At 38.4% G+C, this 11,605-nt stretch overlaps 1 protein-coding gene across 1 annotated transcript; it reads right to left on the reverse strand.

The window, feature by feature from the left end:
• Positions 1-1,626: 1,626 nt before the first annotated feature.
• ERI1 (exoribonuclease 1) lies at positions 1,627-11,551 on the reverse strand. Its single transcript, XM_027635527.1, has 7 exons — positions 11,495-11,551; positions 10,947-11,122; positions 8,373-8,583; positions 6,950-7,033; positions 6,195-6,304; positions 3,955-4,069; positions 1,627-2,022 (listed from the first exon to the last, which is right to left on the reverse strand). The coding sequence occupies exons 2-7, from the start codon at positions 10,997-10,999 to the stop codon at positions 1,780-1,782; spliced, it is 816 nt and encodes a 271-aa protein (XP_027491328.1). The 5' UTR covers positions 11,000-11,122; positions 11,495-11,551; the 3' UTR covers positions 1,627-1,779.
• Positions 11,552-11,605: the final 54 nt, after the last annotated feature.

Genomic DNA, 11,605 nt, shown 5'->3' on the forward strand with positions numbered 1-11,605 from the left:
TGAGCTAGACTCAATTTCATCATAGAAACCTGCACACAGTAACTCAGAGTCAAAAAAAAAAAGTAAATTACCATGGTTATTCAGAAAAGAGGATACTATGGCAGCTACAGTGAAAAGCACATATATAAGAATTTGTACAAAATACGGGCTGACAGATAAATGGTATTTTAGGAGTAAGAACATCAGAGATTTGGATTTTTCCCTTCTGAAAATCCATCAAGTGTGGCTACAGAAGGAAAAGAAACTGTTAAGTTCAACAAAACTCTACAAGTAGAACAAGTATTTGCTTTTGGAAAAAAAAAAAAAAAAGAACATCATTCTAAAGCAGTCAAAGCAGCTGTGACTATCCAAATCTGTGACTCTGGAAAGAAAACATATGAAGCAAATAAGAATTGGCCAATACATCTCCTTCTTACACAAATTTAAAATAAAAGCTTTCACATTTCCATTGATGCGATTTAACAGTCAGAAGAGCAAAGAGGGGCTGGGACAAGTTTGATTAGTCAACAGTGAATTTTCTTAACAAAGCTTTATTAACTGGTTATTTTGCTTCCTGAATATAAAGTGGTAGAAAGAATGAATTGTAATACAGGGATAGCAAACTAACTTTTTTTTTTTTTGGCTAAGAGCAACCAAAATGCATCATTCTGCTTTTTAGAGCAAGCCATTCTAATGCAAAGCTGATCACATTAATGTTGTAACTTTGTAACAGCCCATGGAGACAAAACAAATTAACACTTCGGCCTCTTTTGAATATCATCCTATCTGAGGCCTGGGAAGTAAGCAGAAGTTGTTAGTAATTAGCTGTGGCCTTTACTAATAAAATTACATTAATCTTCCAACATTAGATCTTGAGATAGAGGTGGCAGAAGCACAAGAAGATGCCAAAAATAGTTGAGGATGTTTTTAGCTATGAACCAGAAGCTTCCTGTTTAATGTAATAATCACAGAGCATGAAATTTTGATGATCTGTCATGTTTTGAACTTACTTTTACTTCACTCATGTTTAAGCCCAAATGGCTGACAGTGTCTAAAAGTGACATTAAATGAAGGGCAGCTATGAGTATAGCAGGAACAGATGTGATCCTCAAAGTGAAAATCTGAAGAACCTTCTCTTTTGAAATACAGGTTAAAAAAAAGTACTATCATATTGTATTAACAAAATTTTTATTCAATACACAGCTCTTCTATTTGATGGGGAAGGAGACAAACATATCCCTTAAAAAAAAAGCCCTGAACACCAGAGTACTTCTCTACTGCTTTAGAGTTGATGAGCATGCTCCCATTTCTCCCAGACTTTGCAAAAAACAAAAAAAATTGGCAAGAACTCCTGGAAGAGGGCCTTATCAGGAAAGGCCAGCCCGACCACTTGCTATTTCAGTTCTTCCAGTAGTGGCTTATTTGTGTGCAATGAATAAGCAGATGCTAGATATGATTAGAGTACAGCACAGTGAATAAATACAACCCACAGGCTGGGGTGGAACGGCAGCAATCCATCTTTGCAGGTGTTTAAATTACATGCTCTCAAAAGCTTAGGGATTCTGCATATCAACCTTGGTTCTAGCAAAGTTTGAAAAAACAAAAATCATCAGTATAAAAAAATTGCTGTAACAGGCTTCAAGGAACTCCACGTTCCTCTTTATTTCAACGGAGATGATTAGTTAAGGTGCTTTAGAATTCTGCATGGCAGACAAGCTGGCAAAGGTGGCTGTTTAATAAACTCTACACAGTCTTTAGAGGGCATCTGAGGGCAGTTCCTGAGGCAGAACTGCTGAATTGCTAATTTCTGTAGCGGGGCATCTGTGGAGCAGGGGCTCCCTCTAAGGGGGCTGAGGAGGAGACTGTCATAAGCTGTCCACCATGAATTCTCTCATTCACTCGCAGGTCACAGCCATCCTGCAGCATCCTTATAGCTATCCTTGCAATGTTTTTAGAGTCATCAAGTCCACTGTGAGGTCTCCCATCATAATTCATGCCCAGCTTTTCAAGCATGATGGTCAGCTTGGTCTGGTTCCTAGGAACCTGATGGAGAAAGTGAGTAACATTCAAGGATTAATTTCTGTACCAAGTCTTTTTAATCTACCATAGTGCAGTAGAAACACATGCAGATTTTAAGTCTACTTAAGTCACATATACTTTCATGTTGCCTTCTGTCAGATCACTAACCATTTAACTTCAAAGTACCTTGGTGAGACAGACACTCTCATTTTTACAGAGGAGACATAGTCAACAGGAGCTTGTCTAGACTCAGGATGATGTCAAGAGCCTCTCACCAGCACCAGCTCAAGATGTGCCTGCGCTGGCAAGGGTGGAAGCCATGGCCTAGACAGGTTTAACAATCTTAATAAAAAACAAATTACCACCCAATGTGGCATTGCAGAGGGAATCAGATTTTGGTTTTCCTTTTAAATGCTAAGTGATTAAGGAAGCACAGGCTCCTGCTTCTCACTGATATCAAGCTCCTGAATGTTTCCAACCACCACAGCAACACCTATAGCAGCCCATGTTTACATGGATGACTAACAGAACGAACATACAAGGAAACTTTACTGACTTACCCATACAAAGTGCAACAACAGTTAAAGCCCCAAGGTCTTCTCTTGATTAACTACTAAATACACACTTGTTCTTTGGAAACATCAAAGAAAAACAGAAGGATAACTTTAAATGAAAACTTTAGCTGGTTCTTTTGGTGATGGTGGTGGTTGGGATGGGGGAACATGGGCCATGACAAGTTCCAAGATATTGCACCATACTACTGGATTTAATAGGTAGGCAGAATGGCAACAGCACAGTTACCAAAACCTGGCAATATGCAACTCCAATAATAACACAAAAAACTGGGCAGGGGATGCATATTGCAAGTTGTGGGATATTCCACAGAAAAGCTACAGTACATTCCTTGCCATCAATTTTATCTATTACTTAACAACAGATTCAACAGCAGCATGGAATAGCTAAACAGAAGCACTGAAAAACTCTAAATGCTACAACTATTTACATATATTTTAAAAAAACCAAAAAACCCACAAAAAATAAACCAATTCCTTCCAACCTACAATCATCATTGCCTCTGATGATGCCTTAATAGAACAGGAAAAAGAAGGTTTGTCTAGGTTAAAGCTGTAGAGAAGGCACAATAATAGAGGGAGAAATGGAGTAACCCTGTAGTATATACCCAACACAAAGTAAAGCTCTTTTCTTATTAAATGTCAATCTCTTTTTCATCTAGACGTTACATTTAGTATGAAAAAGCTCTTCAAAAGAAGATCAACAGCAAGGCTGAAATCACATTTAAAAAACACATGGAAAATTCCTAGTTAACTAAGCGATCCCAGCAGCAGATCAAGACTACTGGATAATCTACAGCTTGTTTTTCTCCTTGACTGGAGAAGAACAATTTGCTAGAATCTCAAGTAACTCATTTTATGGTAATCTGACAGAAAGCAGCAATAAGGTCCAGCAATGAACTTGGTATTACTTTTCTCCTGACAATTTGATTCCTCTGTAGATTTATCCTAATCTTTCTCTGTCCCTTTTACACTGTCAAAAGTCAAGATTATCTGAGGGTAGTGGTGCAAATTAGTTCTGTAGTGTATTACATGAAAACAGGAAAAAATAATTGAAAAATCAATATAGAGTCTTTTCAGCTGAACTACTTCAAGACACATTTAATCTAAAATCTAAGAGGGTCAGTACGATATTTTTATACAATCCTTCATGGAGCACATCCTGAATCTTAAAAATAAGATTAAAATCAAAATGCAGTAGATTATATGATCTTCAATTAGTGAAGTGAGATCTGGACATGAAACACATTTGAAAACGAGGCCCCAGGCAACTCGTTTAAGTACTATAATTTTATACTGCACAAGCAGAGATGAGAAGCACAACAGGACATTCCAGACTTTTAAATAAAATTTTCCCGTAGGAGAAACAACAATTTGTACAAACCTTATAGAAGTTCCCATATGATTTGCGAATATTGATCCACTTTTTGGCAAAAGAAGGGTATTTGATACGGCTAATACGGCACTGGATGTTCAAAAATTTACTCATATCCCAAGATCTTAAAAAGTTAAAAAAGAAAAACATTAGTAATATACAATTCCACATTCTATATATTGCATAGCCATAGCACTAAAAGCTGTCTTGTCTCTGGTGATCAGTAGAAGGAAAACAGTTTAGGAAAAGCTCTTTTGCTATAGTCATGGTAAGGAATTTTTTAACATGAATTTGTTCGTAGGGAAAAAAAAAAAGAACATGAGCAAGACTTTCATTAGGATGTTAAAACAAAAAATAGCATGCCCACTACTCCACCTATCACATCTACTCCAAAAACTGCCTATAAATTAGATGCTTACCCAGCCCTTGGGGAAGCAAGTGACACCTTAAATTTTCCTGATTACTTGGGTACGCACACATCTCTCTACTTCACATAGGTTATTGAAACAAGACTGCACTTAGTTTTATGAGAAACCAGATCTTATGAAAAGATGAAACTGTAATCCTACGCACTTGTAGCCTGCTTTCCTGAAGAGAACCACCCCAACAAGTTTGTAAGCTTCAAGCTAAAATAAAGCTTCTTTTCTTATCTCTTTTAGCTGTTTACACAATCTCACTTATATGACAGAGATTTCACTGCAGGTATTTTCCTTAAGGAATTTCACTGAGAGGATTCCTCTGGAAAGGATGTCCAGAGACATTTAGGCCCAGTAATATAACCAGTCTTGCACAAGTTTTGCTTTAGCATCTTCTTTTTTTTATTCACTGTTGTTTCCAAAGATAGCAATGTAATTACAGGTTAAAAATTAGTCAAATAGAATTTACTACAGTTCCTTAAATTAATTAAAGTTGAAATGGCATTACGTTAACTTCTTATTTTTAAGGTGTACGTGGATCTATACTGTACACCTCAAGTCTTGTGTGACAGCTTTAAAAATGGCTGCACTGTTTACACTGGACACAACAACATTTCAGTGATACCGGTTCTTAACCAGAAAAGGCCTGTGACTCACAGTAATTGCCTAAATCTTCAGGAATTTTGAGAAAAAGGTCTCATGACCAAAAATAACTTCTCACCTTTTAATTTAGTTGGGTTAGTTATAAAACTTTAGTTATGTACCCATTCATCTACTACAATACATTATTTTTCAAACTACTCACACTATAGAATATTTATCTGTGTTTCACTTGATAGAAATGTTAGACAGTTTTACTAAGATTCCCCATGCTCTTTTTTTCATAAACTCTGATTTTGAGTTTACGCACTCCTACTGCAGGCAAACATAAAAATGCATCATTCACCTTAACACAGCTCATGTTAAAAACTCCCTGTCCTACTTAAATCATTCCAAGAAAAGGATAAAAGCAGGTATGCTAACAGAATAGTAATGTTTCACAGCTAAAAGGCAAGCATCACCTGCAAAAAAAATCCCTGTCCAGTGCTATACAAGACAAGGCTCAAACACTATATTTCACCATATAACAAAGCTAAGATCACAAGAACAATATTGCATCACAGTTGTGTCTAGATCCCATGACCTGTTCACTTTGCAGTCATTAGGGGACTTGATTTTCCACACAGACCTTGTGAGAGAGTAAGTTCAGGTGGCAGTTTGAGGGACTAATCAATTCCTCACACACAAAGTTTGTCAGAGCTGGGACCCACCAGAGCCGCAGCCCTCTAAGCCAAAGCAGAGAAGTTTCCACACCAGCCATTTCTCTTTGTTCCATAAACATCACAACCATTACTGTTTTCTGGCAAAATATGCAAGATGTATTAACGTTAACACTAACACTCACAGAGGACACTACAGCACAACCACTACACATCTCTGAAGCCTCAGGGCATGGAAGTCGCTTAGAACTGAAATTGCACAGTGATACTTTCAGGTATTATGTGCTATATGAAAGCTGGACATAAATGAAGAATTACAGCAACAGCAAAGCATAAGAAGTCTGTTCAACAGCACTTCGTTGGGTACAGACCGCTAGGAAAGAAACAGCGCCATCTGATGGATTTAAGCTTCATTTCAAATAGTTTACTTGAGCTTTGCTCATTTTCCCAAAAGCTTCAATCAAAATAAAACAACAAAATGGCAGTGTCCTGATCCACCTTTAACAGTACTCGCACAAATATTAAACACGGTTTCACAGTTTTAGATTGTGCTGAAGGCTGCATAGGGACATACCCGTCTGTCAACATGGAATAGCTGTACTTTGTTCCCAGCTCTCGCTGTCTCATCCACTCCACGACATTCTGCAGAACTTGAGGAAAAGTATCAGCTTTATCAACAATGTCCTAGGAGAAACAAAGAACCCCAAAGCGAGGAACATTTTTTCAGGAAAAAAACCCCAAACCAGCGCGAACTGTAAAAAGTATATTGGTATATGGGTACTTACAAAATTGGCTTCACCAAAATCTTTAGAAAACCAGATCACACATTAACAGGCAACTGTACAGATTTGTCTAAACTTAAAAAATAGCACCACAAAAGCATCACTAGAAGAGCCAACCTCCTAACAGCTTCTGCAAAGGTAACAAGGTTAGTCAGCAGCTGAACTTTGATTAAAACCTTTTGAGCTTGTTTCCCAGGCTCCTGCTCAAGTTACCTGACCACAGGCAATTGCCATCCTAAGACTCTAAACTCTTTTGAATTAAAATCTTAGAAGAGGAACTGATGCAATTCAAAAGGTGCTTTGCTCTGCTAAAGATTAAGTTTCTACATATGAATTACAAAGCGAGTGCTTTTCCCTACAAAATAACCAGTGTAGTGAAATCAATTAGGTGATATTGGGAGAGGGAAAAAAACAAGGATTAAGAGAAGAGGCCTTACAGAAAAATAACCATGAACGATTACCATTTAAGATTACCAGTCTGAAAACATCAACACCACATCACACTTTTTTTCATGTTTTATCCTGAAGAAATGAAAGTGCAAATTACCTGGGTTATTCCAGTCAGATTGATGCAGAAGTTTGAAAGCTTAGGATTAATCTCTGGCTTCACGTATTGCTGAAAGCTATCCTCCTGTAATGAGAGAATCAAATGCTCAGTTGTAGCACACTGTGTAGCCCGCAATGCAACTTTTCTTTGGCTTGCCTACAGCCCAAAGGCAATAGCAGCTACTTGTCCTGCTGGATGCAAAAAGGAGTGTGTACCTCCTGAGCCAGTATGAGCCTCCTGACTGGCCATCATCAGATTCCTAATGGGATGGATGGCTTTCCAACCAAAACACATCCTTCCTCTCAGCTAGAAGGCATCATAGAGCAGGAACATGGATTTAAGAGGGGAGAAGGGCAGACTGCAAAAAAGGGGAGGATTTGGGAAAAGGAGAATGTGAGTAAGGAAAAAAGAAAAGAGAGGCATGAGCAGAGCCTTATGTCTTTTAGGTGGTATCTAAAGGCTCATCTGCAATTCAAGGAAAGCAACTAGCCGCTCATCTCAGAGGCTGCATGCAAGTCCTACACCTCTGGATGTCAGTCAGGCAAAGATAAACATGACCTCAGTCTGGGAAACTGAGCAATACAGGAGTGAAGACTGTAGGCAAGTTTCATGGAAAAAAGCAAGCCCCACATCCCTGCTACTACAACAGCACAAAACCTCTTGGACAGAAGAAAAGAGCAGTGTTTCCTACCACTCTAAAGGTAATAAAAACAATCTTGGTAATCTGCATAATCCTCTTTCTGCAATTAGTCATACATGCAGCTACAGTCTAATGTAGCATCACAGTGATTACTGGAAATCCTCTTCCTCTTAGTTCTTGATAAATGAACCATTAGTCAGAGGTGTGTGCACATACTCTGTTTCACTGAGTCACTCAGTTTCAGATAGACAGCAAGAAGTTTTTCCTAGAAGAAAGCTGTACCGGAACAGAGCACTTGAAGCTGCCAAATGCCTACAAAGTATGTTTAAAATCTGTTGGGTAAGTCATAGAAACAGTGTAGCCTGACATAAGCGAGAGTTCACTCAACCTCACTTTCTAGACATCTGCATTAGTGTCTTCTAGACTGCCTCACACAGGACCACAGAATTTGCTAATTTTTGATTACAATGAATTCCTTGATTCCTAGAAATAGATTTGTGGATCTTAAAGCTGGTAAAGGCAGGCCAGGGGAGAACAGACACGGATGACTGAGAATCTCATATCAATAGAGGAAGTCAACAACGGAATGACCCATTCCAGACGCTTTCAGAATAGACAGAAAGTTTTGTTTGTACTTAAGAGGCACAGAGAACAGGTCTTCATGGAAAAAAGTATGCTGTTTTTAATGAAGTTCAACATCTACCTAAAAACTAATCTAGACTTTCAGATGTAAAGAAGTTACACCAAAGAACAGCAAACCAGCACAGCAATTAGATCACTTACTATTTCCAGGGTATGTGTGTTTACTAAGACAACAGGAAACTCAATTATTTCATGTACAAATTCAGGTGGGTTTCCTTCTTCACATGTTGCTTCAAAGTCAACAACACAGATGTAGTCATAACAGCTCTGTCCACTAATCTGTTCCTTCTGCATCAGCTTCTGTTTCTTATAATAGTTTTTCAGTCTCTTTTTCAGTACATCTTTCACTCCTCTGAAGAGATAAATGACAAAGATTGCACTCTTGTTTAATTAATTATTTCCCCACTGTAGAACTGAAGCTGTATTTAACATTTGAAAGTTCATGTATTAACCTCATTTTAAACACCAACACTTGTGAAGTCTGAATTCGACTTTATCATACAGTTAATGATCCATTATCTGGAATAACACAGAGGCTGTGATACCCCCCAACAACTAACACATCAAGATAATACCAGGGACAGACTGGGAAGCATAGCACAGAGACACTGCAGTCACCTCTAGTTCAGCAAGACTCAGTAGCCAAAGCCTTTGCAAAGCCCAAGTCTTTGTAGATTGCTGCCAGATGACCTCTGGCCCTGGAAGCAGTACTGCTTCACTTGTATTTCCCTGCACACTCTGCCTGAAGTAACTCACGCCTGAGGTCTTTCTGCCTCAGTGGCACAGACAACGCAGAACCCAGCGAAAACCCCCACATTTTAAATTCCTCTCAATTTAAATTCAAAACAAAGTTTGAATAACCCAATTAAAATAAAGTGCTCAAGATTTCAGTAGTCAGAAAAACTTCCTGGTCAAGATCTTGCTTTTCAGGTTTGTGGCTATACATAAATTTGCAGCAGCAAGCAATTGAAGTTACTTACTTCATGTTTTTAATACAAACATAATACGCAAGTGTAGGTGCCAGAACTGCCACTGTACCAAACCAGAGCAGAATAAACAAGGATAATCTACTTTTTGAAGGAAGTTATTTTCAAAATTATGTGTTGCAAATGAAATCACAGAAGTTGTAAGAAATACTTGTAGCAAGTGGTATTATCAGAAAAGCAGCCCACTGATCCACAAGATAAAACTGGAGTCAGACTACTAAACCTGCATTTGAGAACATCAGCTGCTTCTGCAGAGAGAACTTCTTTGCTCCGGTCTATGAATCTACTTTAATTCAACAAGTAGTTCATTCAAAGCTGAGACAGTATGGGGAGTTGATGGAGGGGGAAATTACCTTTTTCTTCATCAAACTTAAAAGAGTTGAAAAGAGGAGACAATCTCCTATCACAATGCCCTCAAGGGAAAGGATGGTGTGTGGTAATCCGCTCAACTCTCTAATTAGAGCTGATGTTTACAGGTAAGACATAGTCTGACTAACTTAATTAGATATATTGAAAAAAGAAACCATACTTAGGTAAAAGAGAAGTTTAAAGCTTTTTGCATTTACAGCTGAATAAAATAACCTAGGAGGAAACCACAAACACATCACTATTTGAGTTCTGCTTTTTACTTTTAGATCAGATTAACTACTGAATAGCTGTACAAATCTAACCTGTTTTACTGAAAATTTTCTCAAGTAATGATAATTTTTTTTCCTCCTGAGGTGCTAAATTAATTTAACCAAAGGAAGAATTGAAAAAACTATGCAGTCAGAACATTTGCAGACAGATATGTTGGAGGCAGCAGGCTGCACTTCTCTCCTCCACACCATTTTTTTCTTTGATTCTGTTCAAATCAATCTCTGCTAAATCCTTTTTTTTTCCCCTCTGAACAGCCTGTCCCCTACAGTCTCTGTCTTCTCTAGAAGGCTTTTCTTTCAGACTCCATCTCACCTTTTATATTCCCTCTTCCTGTAGAGCAGAAGCTTCTCACTTTGCTAACTCCCCACCACTACTTCCTCATTACTGCTGCCTACAGAAACAATACACTTTGTTTTTCCCAGCAGACCTTCTACACAATATCTCAAATTTGTCTGGCCACAGCAGTATCAGAGTCTTGCAGGTCATTTCCAATACAGCAGGAAGTATGCTCTATTGCCTTTCCTCCTTCCCAGTGAGCAAAATTCAGCTTATAATTCAGCTTATAATAAACTTATAATAAATAAAATTCAGCTTATAATAAATTTATCTTTTCACATTATTCTAGTATATCTATTCACAGTGGCAAACTCTCCATCTAAAGGTACCTGTCCTCTGCATTTATTAAATCATGAGCCCCATCACCACACAGTTTCTAGCAAGTATCAGAACTATACTGGTACAGGAAATTAAAATATTTATGTTTTGAAGTAAGTTTCTATATGCTGAAGGTCTGAAACATCATCTGAGATCACTGCAGTTCTTCTTTGCCCCTTGACAAAAAATGTGATGAGAAATACCCTACCGTTACACATTCTTTCATTTCTTTGGGTTACCAGTTGAGACATCACACATTAGGCAGTATGCATTAATACTACAACAAAAGCTGCATCACAACTGCACATAAAACAACTGGTATTTGGTGCTGTGTCTGCTTTTCACTCTGTGCTGAACTTTTAAACTTTAAAATAATCATCCCGTATGGTTCTACTGTTCTTAAAGACAAATCAAAATGTTTACAAATAAGCCTAACCTGGTTTCGAGCTTGAACTCGGCAAGCTTACTTCTGAGCTCTTCTCTGGTCATCCTGTTGATATAACCATTAGTTATAGCAATTTCTTTGTAAACAGGATCACTGAAGTCATTCGAACTGGCAGATGATGTTTTGCCATTAGTTTCTTGATCATTGATCCTACAATGCTGCCTGCTCTAAAAAAGAAGAGAAATCAGAAAGTCATTCAAGAAGGTCAAAACAAAAACTCAGAGCATGTTACAGATCGTTTTGGCACCAAAATGCAGTAAAGCATCACACTGTTACACTCGTGATCAAACTGAGCGAACTAGCTTATAGCTGGGTAAGAAAATCAACACTGAAGCCTGCTCTGAAACACGATGTTCCTAAAAAGCAACAAGCAATAAAAGGATACTAATGCACGTGTCTTCTGCCATGCCAAACAGCAGCTCTCTGAGACAAAACTTGAATGAGCATCCCAATTTCAACAGAAAAAAAGCGAGTTCTCTGGTGCGAGCTGGCAAAGCCTTCACCAGCATCAAGAGGCCTCTCTCGACACCTTAACTAACCAGAATCCACGCTGACTGGGACACAATAAACCACGACGAAAAACCCGGGGCACTTCGGCTCCCGACCGCCACTCGCGGCCTTTGCGGGGCGCGCACACGGCGGGGCCCCAG

Source organism: Corapipo altera, unplaced genomic scaffold (genome assembly GCF_003945725.1).
Source record: "Corapipo altera isolate COAL_440 unplaced genomic scaffold, ASM394572v1 22b, whole genome shotgun sequence".
NCBI classification, from domain to species: Eukaryota; Metazoa; Chordata; class Aves; order Passeriformes; family Pipridae; genus Corapipo; species Corapipo altera.

Coding starts and splice junctions, on each gene's coding strand:
- ERI1 (XM_027635527.1), bottom strand. CDS start 10,999: ATGACCAGAGAAGAGCTCAGAAGTAAGCTTGCCGAGTTCAAGCTCGAA. Junction 8,584..10,946: donor GAGTTCAAGCTCGAAACCAG/GTTAGGCTTATT, acceptor TTATCTCTTCAG/AGGAGTGAAAGATGTACTGA. Junction 4,070..6,194: donor TATTCCATGTTGACAGACGG/GTATGTCCCTAT, acceptor TAACTTTTTAAG/ATCTTGGGATATGAGTAAAT.